The sequence below is a fragment of the Astatotilapia calliptera genome, chromosome 20 (assembly GCF_964374335.1).
Source record: "Astatotilapia calliptera chromosome 20, fAstCal68.1, whole genome shotgun sequence".
Taxonomy (NCBI): domain Eukaryota; kingdom Metazoa; phylum Chordata; class Actinopteri; order Cichliformes; family Cichlidae; genus Astatotilapia; species Astatotilapia calliptera.
Window position 1 is genome coordinate 34,732,127 of NC_137441.1, and position 13,880 is coordinate 34,746,006.

The window sequence follows — 13,880 nt, forward strand, 5'->3', positions numbered from 1 at the left end:
CAGTGGAGGCGCAGAGAGGAGCAGCTCAGGAGAGGTAATAAGACGGACAGTGTCTAGTATATCGACAGTGATGAGGAGTGACGGGAGATGTAGTGAGGTAAAAAGCCTGTTCCCCTGAGAGGAACAAGACCATTCAAAAAAACAAAAACAAAAAAACTAGTTCAAGGTAGGAAACCTCGCACAAAAACTACAACATTTAAGAGTGAATCCAAGTAAAACGGAGCACATGTAAAGGTCTGTCCATCAGTTGTGTCCGTGGAACAGACAAAAATAAAGACGAAGCAAGAGATTTAAAGAGCCAACTGGCAGGAGTTAAACTACATGCAGCACATTTCACACACTACACATCTTGATTCCCTGTGACAAGTAAATCTAAAAAAGGATGTGCCTCATCACAAAGGATTTTTCTCCTCAGTATGCAAATGTGCACACAGGGAGAACAGCTTGTAAGTTTCCCACAGAACTGCACAGATGATAAATTGTCTACTATCACTACACTGGGATGTGCGCCTATGACTGGAGGCCTTGCTGACGATAGTGAGCTAAACCACGATTGTTTGTATTCTGTAAGCAGCAGGCCGGTGCTGTGCTAGATCTGCTGCCTCACAGGACCGGACAGTGTATCTCAAAGCTGTGTGAGCAGAGAATTTTAAATAACTGGATCAATCAGTGGCAAAGGGTTTGGTTCGACCACATGAAACTATAATAAATTACTTGGTTTCTAACATTTTCAGGCAGTGATGATAGTAAAGCCAAAATCCTTCACATTTTTCTAAGAAACACGTGGTCTAAGCCCAAGAACCTGCTTCCTAGAAATTACATAAAAAAGCACAAGAATTATCTTAATATTCCCATTTTTATCCAACAATCTTCCTGCCAGAGATTTTTGCATCCATGATTCCCCTACTGTGTTTACGCAATGCAGACAAAGAGCACACTGTGTGTTCTGCATATTGTCAAGACAGTGTATGTAATGAAGCACACATCCAAGCAGCTGTGAGTTTTTTGAGTGGCAGCTATAGAGAGTTGTGTTGCCACCTGGTGGCAACATGTAAAACAGCAACCTACCATCTAATTTTGAAGGTTAAGAAGTTGATGGAGCATGAAATTGTAAAACAAACAGAAAGATCAGCGAGCTTTTCTTACTTACTAATCTTTATCCCCAGCAAGAGGCCAGAACACAAAGCTTCAGAAGCACAGAGTCAAAGTAACAATGAGGCTTCCTCTTGAGCACATATCTGTACACTCAGTTGACCATTTATGAGACACAGCTACTCAAAACAAATCCCAGTTATTAGAACAATCAGTATGACTTGTCAGCATAAAGCAGTACAGTTCTACAGACTCACAAATTAAAGCCTGAGAAATTATCATTAAGGCATATTAAACATTTCCAGAACAGGTTCAACAAAAAAAAAAGAGAACTGTTAAAGAAACTATTTCAGTGGACAACCTTAATTTCAGCTAGGTGTATCTAACAATCTGGCAGCTTGCTCTCTCTGCATTTATATCCAATTAGTTTCTAGAGTGCATGCCAGCCACGTGCATCCTAATCCTTCGTAGTACTCAAAATACGTCTCAAATATGCTGAGAATTCAAACCTCTCTTCAAAAGAAAGATGTTAAGACATATAATTACTTTATTGATTACATCTTATGCTCACACACATACAAACAAAATGAAACCATTCTTTTCATATCAGGCGTTATGAGCATTTTCTTGGACAGACCCAAAAACAACAGTATAATATTGTGATATCATCCCTAGACCAAAAAAAGCCATTATGGCACAAGCAGTAAAGTTCCGGTTTGACAGCAGTCACGCTCCTCTATAGTGTATCACCTCTTCAAAGTACAGTTGCTGTGATAAGAACATAAATGATGTAACAGGACATAATGGGCACTTTACATTTATATTAAGCATTAATGACATTTTGGTTATTTAAAGTCTGTGATGTAATCATACAGTGAAAAATAAATAATGGCTGCTGCAGAAGGTATAGTGGAAGATGCGTGCCTATACTTGTATATTTAAATATCTAAAGTAGGCCCTTTCATGTTTCATACGAATCTCTAAGGAGATTCATATTCAACTGAATAAGCTCCAGCAGTAAAACCGATGCTTGCAGGAGTGATAATGGAATTTTATCAAAACCAACCTTTTTAAAAAGGTTGGTTTGAAGTGAGAAAGCAGGCTCATTTGTATTGTGAACAGGTAAGTAAGCTGTGTGAAACGAGATGCTATGGAAACACGGACATCCTCTCTCAGAAGGTACACCTGTTTAAACTCAAACCACCTGATAAGAGCATGGGTGCGTGAACCTGCCCGGTCATTCTTACAGCTCTGCCGTGAACTGTCCTTTACTCTGGATGACCCTCATGACGGACTGCACCACCTCTGATGTGGTTCCTTGACCCCCGAGATCTGCTGTGTGCAACTGCAAATAAAGAGAAAAAAAAAATCATAAATAAGCTACAACAAACAAAAGAACAGGGTGCTAACAGATATGGTCCAAAATCCGTATTAAATTATTTAAGACCTTAACGTATGCTATGAAATCGTAGCACTGTGGATTGCATCTCATGCCGCATACTATATTTGGATAGACGCTTTGTATTTTCTTTGTGCGTGCAAAGTGTAATCAGTTTCCCACAGTAACTAGTCCGATGCTGCACATGATCGGCAGATCAGGTTTTGGAATTTACTCAAGAAACAATCAGATCCCATAGAGTGTAGAGCTGCACAAGAGCTTTGTGAAAGGAAAAGGGGCACAATGCTGCTTTGTGTGAATGTATTGTGATGCCTTCTAGGAAGCATGCCAGAATTGTCACTGCGGCCTTAAATCCTATGTCACGCAACAATGGCCTGTGAGCTTCATGGCAGCGCGATAGGTGAGGAACCCATCAGTGAGGAAGGCTCACCCTGGTTTCGTTCATTGTGGTGAGGACTGCATTCCGGATCAGACTTGCATAATCATTAAGGCTGGAGACACAAAGAAGAAAAACATTATTTAAATATAATACAGTCACACCAATACACACACACACACACACACACACACACACACACACACACACACACACACACAGAAAACCAATGAAGAAGAATTTTTATCCGGAAAAGCTTACTTAAGGTGGTCCAGCATCAGGCAGCTAGCTAGCAGCATGGCAGTTGGGTTTGCAATGTTTTTTTCTGCAATACTTTTTCCTGTGTTTCTTGTGGCCTGAAACACCAGACAGACATGACTCATACATTTTCCATCCTTCAAAATTCTGAGAGAACTGTGTCCTACAAACCTATTCAAGCCTCCAACACTCACCGTTTCAAAGACAGCATAGTCACGACCATAATTGGCCCCAGGCACGAGGCCAGGTCCTCCCACCAGCCCTGCGCACACATTGCTCACCACATTCCCGTACAGATTGGGCATGACCATCACATCAAACTGCTGTGGTTTGGACACGAGCTAAACGACACAAATGGAGTTAAGTAAAACAAATAAAATCAGAAGAAGAACATTCCCTGGATTCCCTAAAATGTCATCATCTGTTACCTGCATTGTGGTATTGTCCACAATCATGCTGTCGAATGTGATGTCTGGATAACCCGAGGCCACTTCTCTGCAGCACTGCAGGAACAAGCCATCACCGAGCTTCCTGTTGAAACAGAAATGCCACACTCAGCATATCCAGGACTAAGAAACTCACCGTAGTAAACAAAAGGGCAGACGTGTTTGACAGGATACGTTTCCCAAAAGGTAACTTACATGATGTTAGCTTTGTGTACAGCAGTGACCCTGCGGCGACCTCTCTCCCTGGCCAGTTTGAAGGCATAATCAGCAATCCTGATGGAATTATTCCTGGTGATAATCTTTAGACTCTCCACTACCCCGGATACACTCTGGAAGTAGGACAAGAAGACAACAACAAATGAAATACAGTGACATGAGTTTAAACTGTACTAGAAAGATCAATAAGACTGTAGTGGGAATAAAGTGTCGTCTCTAAGACTACGCGTAATACTACATAAAGTAAAACTTCTGTCTACAAGGTAACACTAAACATTGAAAAAAACGATTAAGTGCAACAAACACAGAAGAAAATTAGCAGTAAATAAAAAATAATCATTTTAATTAGTACTAAGTGGTTAATAATATAACATATGTTTCTGTACAAATTGTAAAACAGCATCTATAACTGTATTGTGTAAGCAAACATGGCTCAACAACTACAGTTACTGTGCTCAGAAGTTTATATACATTCATCATAGAGAATAAATGTAACGGAATGATTTCTTTGAACTGTTCTGTTTTCCCAGGGTGGAATGATTGTATAGCATCCATCTTTAATGACTTACAAAAATAAGGATTGGGTGCACAGGTTTTTATTTAGTTTCTCTGATTTACATACGGCCAGAACATAAATATGGGCACAAATATAAACATATACTTAAATCTTTTAATAAGTGGTGCTGAATCTTCTTCAGTGTCTTTTAACTCGACAAGGTCAAGGAGTAGAGGTCTGCGCGGGAATGTTTTTTTAGTCCCGCTCCCGCCCGCTCCCGCAAGGTTTTGTACCGCACCCGACCGCTTCCGCTGTATATTCAGTCTTTGTTCACCCGCTGCCCGCTTAGAATAATTTTCTACTCGACCCGACCGTTCCCGCTAAATTTAGATCTGGTTTCCAAAATCTCACATTTAAATGGGGTACCACCAAAAAATAGAGATAACAGATAAAACTGCAGGTTGTGCAATGATTGTATTTATTTTTCTTAAACAAGATGCATTTATCTGTCAACATGCAACATTTATCTTTTAACATGGAAAACGTGTTGCAAAAATAAAATAAATAAAAACGAATACAGCATTGTGGCCTACTGCAAAAAGCACTGATCCATGCGCTCAGTGCGTGTAACAGGCGTGAGCACCAATTAGAATGAGGAAATCACAGATATGCTGTTCCGAAAAAATGTCGGGCACGCTATATTTTCAGACCGCCCGCTCCCGTTCAAATTACACCAGAGTTACCGACCGCTACCGCATTTTATTTGGAAATTTATTCCCGCGCCGCAAGAAATCTGGTCGGGTCCCGCGGCTCCCGAGGGACAGCCGCGGGAATGCAGACCTCTATCAAGGAGTATCAACTTCTTTTTAGTCATTATGATTGACTACTGGTTCTTTCTCTTTACCAGTGCAAAAATGATTTGTCAGAGCACTCATTGGACTGATCAGTACTCTGAAAAAACTCACTGAAGATCTAAGAATGAAAACTGTAAATTTACACAAGGTGTGAAGATCTCTCTGAAGAATTTTAAACAACAGCAGATTCCAGGATCCTCAGTTCAAACAACTGTGCATGAGTACAAGTTATTCAGAGATGTCATCACTTCCACCAAGATCTGGAGGAAGACCCAAACCGTCACCCACAGGTGAGAGGAAACTGTTCAGGTACAACCACCAAGGCTCAAGCCTAACATGAACCTGAAACAGACAAATAACTAAGGGACAAATAAACAAATAATGGACTATGTTAGAGCCTGAATGTATACCTTTGACCATGTGTGCATTAGAGAAACTGAAATAAATTTGGACTTGTGCACCCAATTCCTTCTTTTTAAGTCATTAAAGATGTATGCTGTATAATCATTCCACCTTGAAAAACAAAACAAAACACTTCGAAAGCCCAAAATGACAACATTCACAGTGTAAACCTCTGAGCACAGTGGTAGCTTCATGCACAGCAGGTACACATCCCGGCACACCAATGCACATTTTAGTCTGCTGTAGATTTGGATCTAATGCAGCATTTTCATGTTTCTTTGCAGCCCAGAAGTCTTATTTAGTTTCAGATAATCGTATTTTATCTGTTGCATTCTGAAGTCAATATTGTCTATATTAAATTCTATCATATGACCAAAAGATTTTGCACAGTTATTTTGATTTGGAAAATTAATGATGCATAGATGGCACCCAATTCCCTTTTCTAAAAAGAGACAGATAAGAAGTGTTTATGGGACCATAAACATGTTTTTCAGCAGACAGTAGTATTGATTGTTTTTCCTCTTGCGTCTGACCTCATGCTCCAGACTGCTGTACTCTCCCTCTGTGTTCTCCCTGATGATCATGATGTCAATGTTCTTGTGGCGAGTCTGGACCCCGGGGAGGGACTGACAGTGCATCACATTGGCATACAGGTCCAAGCTCGTGCTGGTAGTCCACACGAAAGATCAAATTACGTAAGAAATGAGAGCTATTTCACACAAAAAAATGACCCTAATCTAGGAAACTAAAGATTTCATCTAAACTTACCGCAGCACATTATTTCTGGATTTGACAGACGCTGGCAGGGTATGTTTGGTTTCTATGTTACCTATCAAAAGAGGTAAGCAGTTTCACAGTTACTTTAGTTCAACTGTCCTATTAAAAATTATACTCTGCTTACAGCTATGTTCTGTTTTTCATGCTTTCATACTTTGATTGAAAAAAAAAGAAGCTGTTTGCTTACCCTTCAGGGCAACTCCATTTCGCCGGATGGCAGTGATGGCATTATTCATGTCATCATCGGTCTCCAAAGCAGAGTTGACATTCACCATCTCAAAGTCAACTGGCACACAGGTGAACCTGCAGCACAATGTTCACAAACCACACAATGGATTCAATACTTATGTGACTGTAGATGACATGTAATCACTAAACAGGACTGAGATTCAATCTAACCAACCTGAAAACTTCTCTGACATGATTGAGAAGCTCTGGACCGATCCCATCACCAGGTATGAGGGTCACAGTGTGCCTGCCTCCATACTTTGCTGGAGGGGGCTGGAAGATTGTTAAATGCCAAAGAATCAACTTCAATAAATAGAGAAAATTTAAGGTTTGGCACCTTTTAAAGACAGATCATCCACTACAGTAAACATATGTTATGAAAAAAAAAGTTTACCTTTCTAAGTCTACAAATAATCTCATGAAAATAAGGTACACAGTGAATTTGATAGTTTTTGGTATCTGGTGTCTGCTTATGTCCACATTACCAATGACATAATAACAAATAGATATGGTGTAGTAATGTTCACTGTGGTGGGTTGACAATATCATGCAATACTTTAATACACAGAATCAGTAGGAATTCTGAAGTCAAAAGAAAAGAATAATAGTAATAGTAGTAGTAGTATTAATAGCAGTAGGAATTGCTGAAAATGCTGACAATGGACACAGCTTACAAATCACTGGCCAAAAATCAACCAGCACATGTCCAGAGCACCAAGTAAGTATGTTTGAGAGATTATTCTCAGGCAGTTAATAGTGTTTTTAGGTTTGACAAATATTTAAATAGATTTGATGATGTCATTACTGTGTTTATTATTGTGACTCAAGATGGTTAGAAATTCCAGTTGAAATTGATGGTAACAAAATTTCCATGCATCCATGCAACATGATGTTTAAAAACTGTTATATTATTTTGATCATGCTAGTGTTTTTATTCTCATCACACATCTTTTTTCCTATATCATAACCCCGTTATAGAAAATATTCTCGTTTAAGACATGATGCAGTGAATTGCAGTGAACCGTGTCACGAGTCAGCTACTTACAATGTTTTCTCCCTGTTGTTGAAGGTGAACAGAGGAAAGCAGAAGGACAAGAGTCAGTTTGATGTTTAGAAGAACAGGTTTGGTCCAAATAGTGGCAAACAGAGTAGTGTCATAACCTTCACCCCACAACAAAGTGGAAAAACACATATACACACACACACAGTTACACACAGTTCAGTTACACTGAAAAAGACAACTTCCAATGCAAAACAGCCCGGAAACTGACAACAATCCCATGTACCGATCTGACTCACTCACAGTAAGCGAGGTCTTATTCCGGTGTCTGATCAAAGTTGTTCCAAATACCTGGAAAATACAAAGTGCAAATGATTTAGAGCGTGTTTTTAAATGGATCCCGTGTACGGATGCCGTAAAACCTGTGACCAACCCACAGATGTGGAAAAGCCCGCTAGCTTTGCTAATCAAATGATGTTAACAGCATGACCTTGTGTTAAAAAAATTATAACGGAGTTTAAATTAGAGCCACGCAACACCATTCACAAGCGAAAGAGCAAGGGCTGCGTGTCTTGTCTTACTTTAGCAGTGTTTCCAAGGCGTCCAACCCAGAAAGGATTCATTATTTTGGACGCGGAGAGTACGGCACTGTGGGCAGCCATCTTGATTTTGCAGCGCTGGTCGCGTGTTTAATAAGAGGAGCAGATGTGCCGATGTGACAGAAAGACTGTTCCTTTTTTTATTTATTTAATTTATTTTATTATTTCTTAAGTGTGATGTATATTGTAAGAATTTGAGTAAAAAAAACAAAACACTAAAAATAATTTTTAGAATCTTTTTTTTGGTCACGTGAGCCACTTCACGCAGACTCTGTACTGACGGGTTGAGGTCCGTGGAAAAGGCTCGGGGTGGGCTGTAGGTTATATCCGGAAGACAAATGGGCTAAATTAAACCAGGTCTTTTTCCATGTTCGTCGAAAGAGGATACCAACTTCAGCCTGTCTTCTTACTGAAAGCGTATTTATGTCAGGGACGACTCAATGAGGAAACAGCGCAAGAAATAGCAAAAAGTCCAGGGTGACAAGAGCAACAGCTCCTCGTTACTGTTCGTTACAGCCGGGCAAAGGCGGCAAAACAAGGCGATCCTCGCTTGTAAAGGTAAACAAGTGAACTTTTCCGGTTCTAATTCTAGTAGAAATGTAATTGACAACATCGCTAAGGGTTCATTCTTCAGTGTCTCGTCTCTGAGATTGTTTGGGTTCATTTTAAAACCTTTAAACGTCATCTCTGCAGAGCCATTTTGCAGGGCCACTGTAAAAAAAATTAATAAATAAAAACATAAAGCTAGGAAGAGAAACGTCACACAGAGGAAAAATACCCTTTTAAATAATTTAAAATAATTACATTTTTTATTCATGACTGTGTTTCTTTCAGATTTTATCATCTTTTAAAACTAAAGGTAGACTACAGGCAAAGACTATAATATTTGGTATAACTAGAAGCTGGGAAATGATATTTTAAATAAGAACGTTTTACTAAAAAGTCTCCTGTCTTGTTAAACTACTTAAGCCACTCTAATGTCAATGCTTTTCTTCTCCCCAGGTCTATGAAAGAGTGAAGCATGAGATTAACAGGTGGGTTGATATTTTCAATGGGGATTTATTGATAAACCCATATGTTTCTGGCCTGAGCTGATGTGTCCTGATCATTGTGACAGGCCCCCTGCGAGCTGTGGCTGTGGTGCTGCTGGTGGGTTTCACCTGGCTGCTGGCAAACACCTTATTTGGAGGGGAGAGTGCGTCCTCTGTGCTGCATTTCTTCAGCGGTAAGAGGAATCAAGCGGAAACCAGTTAACTGACAAGCAAATAAAATTTACCAAACATGGAGGAAAATATGACTTTACACGTTGGATTGTTAGGTGTGTTTTATGCGAGTTAAATCTTTTGTGTTTGTATTGCTAACTGGTCAAAACAAGCAGTTGTTAAACTGCAATCAGTTTTTAATGTGTCTGCCATCTTAGTGACGAAGCTACAGACAAGTTATGTGTGTTGGTTTAAAGTTGATGCATGTTTGATGGCTGGATTTTCGGAATATAACATTGGTAAGTTTAATCAAGAAATCAGTTGTTTTTTGTTTGTTTGCTTTTTTTCAGGTACAAGTGAAGACGCAACACCAGGTAAGCAAACTGTACAGCATAACCTTACTCATTAATTAATACTTTCACAAAGTTGCATTCTTATCTTCCTTCTTATGATCAACATGTTTTTTAACAGAACCCCACCCACGAAAATATAAATGTGGACTTTCAGCCCCTTGTCCTCCAAAACATCTGGCTTTCCGTCTGGTGTCTGGTGCTGCCAACGTCATTGGCCCTAAAATCTGCCTAGAGGACAAGATGTGAGATTCAGTGTTAATTATTTCTGGTTCTTCATCTATGTCTTTGTCTCTCCTTAGTCCCTCCTTTTCCCCCCTTTTTTTGTTTTGTTTTGTTTTCACACTGTTCTGTTTTTTTCCTCTGTGCTGTCATAACCAGGCCTTCAAGCCTGTCTGGGGAGCTGAATGCAAGTATTGTTTCTTTCTGCTGGTCCCTCTCACCGTTTTGCCTGTTGTCTTGGCCCATATAAGTGTTACATAGTGTGAATAAGAGTTTAAATAGCTATGTATAAGCCTTGTGGTTTTGTCTAACAGGTTAGTGAGCAGTGTGAAGAACAATGTTGGCAGGGGACTAAACATAGCCTTGGTGAATGGTAAGACTCTTATTCTTCACGTTTTAGCAGACTATATTGTTTTTGTTTTTTAGCTCCTTTTTATGGTGCTGTTTTAACATTTTACTGATGTATCTTTGCTCCAGGGGTGACTGGCGAGCTTTTGGAGACGAAAACCTTTGATATGTGGGCAGGAGGTAATAAAAACCAGACATTAATGTTTAATATCCTGTAGTCCTGTAGTCCATACACTTTGGCAGTAACAACCCATAAACTGCACTTCAGATCTCATTTGATGCTCATTTTCAGATGTTTCTGACCTGTTGAAGTTTCTCCGGCCTCTTCATGAGGGAACACTTGTGTTTGTGGCCTCCTTTGATGATGCAGCTACAAAGTAAGGATTTGTGTTGTGCTCCCAGTTCCTCCCCTTTCACATTAGCCAATTTTAATAGAAACCTGGGAATAGTTCATATTATGAAGTATTGTGTTATAAATATTTAGTAGAGTAAAACAAAGAGGATTTTGCCTCATGTGCTGTCACATTTTCATGTATTTAATTTCTGCTATAAAATAAATTTGAATGCATTTATCTGGGAAGCCTAACAAGTTAAACAGTCACTGAGCAGTGCAAGGAAGAATATATGATAATGTGACAGTGAATGGCAGGCTTGACACAAAAGTTTTTCACCTTTTAAGATTTATCGGGGGTGCTACATGTGAACACCGACTTCATGATTCGATTTAAATTAGATTTACAAAGTGTAGAACTGAATTAAATCAGACTGATTCAATTAATTCTTGATGTCTTGGATGATGGTTATTAAAGTGTTCATGATGAGAATTTATTGCAGAGACCACCATATCTTCCTTATTAAGCAAATGGTGTTTGTAACTTTGTGGTTTCCTTGAAATAAAATTGTGCAGAGAGCATGTTTAAAAAAACCCTCTAAACTTGTTTGTTGTCTTTGGTTTTTTGTTTGTATTTTTCACTATGTCAGGCTGAATGAAGAGTCTCGACGGCTTTTTGAGGAGCTCGGGAGCACAGCTGTGAAGGATTTGGCCTTTAGAGACAGCTGGGTGTTTGTTGGAGCCAAGGGTATTGAGAATAAGAGTCCCTTTGAGCAGGTTTGTTCCTTTTACTATTAGTGCTGATCGAGGGCTGAAGGTGGAGTCGGTGTGCTGTCTTTGATGTGACGCCAATGTTCAGTAGAAAATATTCTTCCTGTGCGACTAGATCACAGTGCAACTGTCACAACAGTATTACAAAACAGCATTATCTATAACCACAGTTGCTACAGATTTGTAGGCTGCACATCCATGATGTATGTTTTTCCATTCAACCACATCCCAAAGGTGCTCTGTTGGATTGAGAGCTGTGACTGTGAGACTAAGACTGCAGAGGCTCTGTTTGCACTAAAGGCCAGCACACGACCACATTCTGAACTGTTGATACAAAGCAGGATGGATTCATGTTTTCATGTTGTTTACGCCAAATTCTGGCCCTACGGTCTGAATGTTGCAGCAGAAATCGAGACTTATCAGACCAGGAAACATTTTTCCCATCATCTATTGTTAACTTAATGTCAGTGACCCTGTGTGAATTGTAGCCTCAGTTTCTTGTTCTTAGCTGACAGGAATGGTACCCAGGGTGGTCTTTTACCACTGTAGTCCATTTTCTTTAAAATTCAACTTTTATAGATCCTCTTCTGTAAACCTGCATTTTAACAAGTCATAATTTAAGTTAATGCTGCATTTCTACAATGTGTCAGTTCTTCTCTGGCGTCGAGCTGCTGAGGAAAATCCCAGCAGTTTCTGAAATACTCGCAATGGCCTGTCTGGCACCAACAACCATGCCACGTTCAATGTCACTTAAGGCATCTTTCTTTGGGTTTCAGAAGTTTAAACATTAACCTGCTTTAAAAAAAAAAGATTAACCTACTGAAGTTTAAAGTTCAACAGGTCGTGTTGGCCATGGTAGCAACTCTGTACCTACATGCTTGGTGTTGCTGCCATGTGATTGGCTAATAAGATATTTGCATTTTTCATTTGATTTAGGGTTTTTTTTTGCATCTGGACTACCACATGATAATGCAGATTTTTCTTTTTTTTTTTTTTGGGGGGGGGGGGGGGGGGGTTTCAATGGCTGTTCAGCACTCTGTGTACAATTATTCAGCAGCTACTGTGCTATAGGAACCTGATCCCAGTCTGTTTTGCTGACATCATTTACGTTTGTCTTTCCCCCTTAGCGTATGAAAAACAGTAAAAGCAGCAACAAATATGAAGGCTGGCCCGAGTCACTGGAGATGGATGGCTGTATTCCTCTGCGGCCACCACTGGAAAGTTAACTCTGCCTGGTACCCCTCATATGCATTGCAACAGAACCTGGAGGAACTGTCAGAAGGTCCAGGAACTGCTTAATGGGTGACAAAATTAAAGCTCTGGACCACAAATAACTTTTTTATTTGTCCTCTCATGGCAGAGGCATGAGCTCAGTGCAAAGATCGTCTTGACTTGATATATTTAAAGTTGCTGAAACCTGCTGTAGAGGATTTCTGATTTAAGCTTTGTGAGCCACTTTTGAGCTGAAGTAATGCTTTGGAATCAAGTAAGATTATGTTAGGCTGTGGGAAACTTCAAAGTCCAACTCAGTGTTTCCATTATGAAAATTACTGCACCTGAGAAGAAAAAAAAAGATATGGAAAAGTTAGTAGATCGAGGCAGCCCTATACTCTCACTATGCAAATGTATAGAGCTTTTGGACTTACGCAATTCCTCTGCTTCCGCTCTCACATGAAACAGTTTGTCAGTGTACACAGCTTTGATGAGAGGATGAAGACTAATTATCTTGTTGGTTATAAAAACCAATGGACAAGTATGGATTATAGAAAGAGCTATCAGGTGAACTCAGTTGTCCTCCAAGTTTTATGTCCACATATATAAGGCTAAACTTGTGGTTTCCTTTAAGTTTCTATAAATTTATTTTTTTCCGTTACAATAACAAAATCAATTGATAATAATAATGTTGACTGATAATGAATGTTCTGCTAGGGTTATGAGTGTGATGGCAGATGGAGAAAAGAGAGAGTGAGCAGAGATAAAATGCACAGGCTTTAGGGCTGGGTAAATACACACACACACACACACACGCAATGTGTATGATACTTATCAGGGAAAAGAACGTGCTGCCAGCTAGGCTGCAAACTTGCCAATGACTTAATTCATAGTGCCCTCTGTACATATTTTCTTACATTTCTTTTCCAGTAAGGCACCGCTTTTTTGACATTTACGGTGTGATTTATTCACTTCAGTCATCACCCAGGTATACTTTCCCTGAGCGCTGGAAAAAAATCTTACAGGAAACACTGCAAGTGTCAGATAACCAAAGTGTAACAGTGATGAGTGGATGAATACAGCTAGAATAGGTCTTCCAAAGCCATTGTTGGAAATAGGTACATTTCTCTCTCTTCAGGACTGCCTATAGGTTTGTTTTGTTTTTTGTACTTGAGCAACAGCATAGATAAGTGTTTAATACTATGATGTAGAAAAAAATAAACATCTAAGTTAGTGGTTTCATGCTGGAAACCCTAATTCAGAGTAGAAAGAAAAACTGGGTCTGTGGACGTATTTTATAT

The 13,880-nt window shown here is 39.5% G+C and overlaps 2 protein-coding genes across 3 annotated transcripts; one reads left to right on the top strand and one right to left on the bottom strand.

The window, feature by feature from the left end:
- Positions 1–1,621: 1,621 nt before the first annotated feature.
- Positions 1,622–8,243, bottom strand: idh3g (isocitrate dehydrogenase (NAD(+)) 3 non-catalytic subunit gamma). Of its 2 annotated transcripts, XM_026154125.2 has the most exons (13): positions 8,126–8,243; positions 7,848–7,895; positions 7,590–7,601; positions 6,720–6,817; positions 6,504–6,619; positions 6,308–6,368; positions 6,073–6,205; positions 3,767–3,900; positions 3,554–3,656; positions 3,320–3,466; positions 3,129–3,223; positions 2,922–2,982; positions 1,622–2,437 (listed from the first exon to the last, which is right to left on the bottom strand). In XM_026154125.2, the coding sequence occupies exons 1-13, from the start codon at positions 8,204–8,206 to the stop codon at positions 2,336–2,338; spliced, it is 1,191 nt and encodes a 396-aa protein (XP_026009910.2). In that variant the 5' UTR covers positions 8,207–8,243; the 3' UTR covers positions 1,622–2,335. The 2 variants fall into 2 exon arrangements, with proteins under 2 accessions (XP_026009910.2, XP_026009911.2); XM_026154126.2 differs by lacking the exon at positions 7,590–7,601.
- Positions 8,244–8,413: 170 nt separating this feature from the next.
- Positions 8,414–13,268, top strand: fam3a (FAM3 metabolism regulating signaling molecule A). The gene is made up of 10 exons (XM_026154127.2): positions 8,414–8,701; positions 9,146–9,177; positions 9,261–9,368; positions 9,696–9,719; positions 9,817–9,940; positions 10,232–10,290; positions 10,395–10,445; positions 10,558–10,642; positions 11,247–11,373; positions 12,495–13,268. The coding sequence occupies exons 2-10, from the start codon at positions 9,165–9,167 to the stop codon at positions 12,591–12,593; spliced, it is 690 nt and encodes a 229-aa protein (XP_026009912.1). The 5' UTR covers positions 8,414–8,701; positions 9,146–9,164; the 3' UTR covers positions 12,594–13,268.
- The last annotated feature ends 612 nt before the right edge of the window (positions 13,269–13,880 follow it).

Bases quoted from the DNA above. Each gene is read 5' to 3' on its own strand.
- idh3g (XM_026154125.2), bottom strand. From the start codon at position 8,206: ATGGCTGCCCACAGTGCCGTACTCTCCGCGTCCAAAATAATGAATCCT. The intron at 7,896-8,125 runs GTAAGACAAGAC...TGTATTTTCCAG, and splicing joins GCCTTGGAAACACTGCTAAA to GTATTTGGAACAACTTTGAT. The intron at 3,901-6,072 runs GTCAGACGCAAG...TCCTACTTCCAG, and splicing joins ACAGCAGTCTGGAGCATGAG to AGTGTATCCGGGGTAGTGGA.
- fam3a (XM_026154127.2), top strand. The intron at 9,369-9,695 runs GTAAGAGGAATC...GCTTTTTTTCAG, and splicing joins TGTGCTGCATTTCTTCAGCG to GTACAAGTGAAGACGCAACA. The intron at 11,374-12,494 runs GTTTGTTCCTTT...TTTCCCCCTTAG, and splicing joins ATAAGAGTCCCTTTGAGCAG to CGTATGAAAAACAGTAAAAG.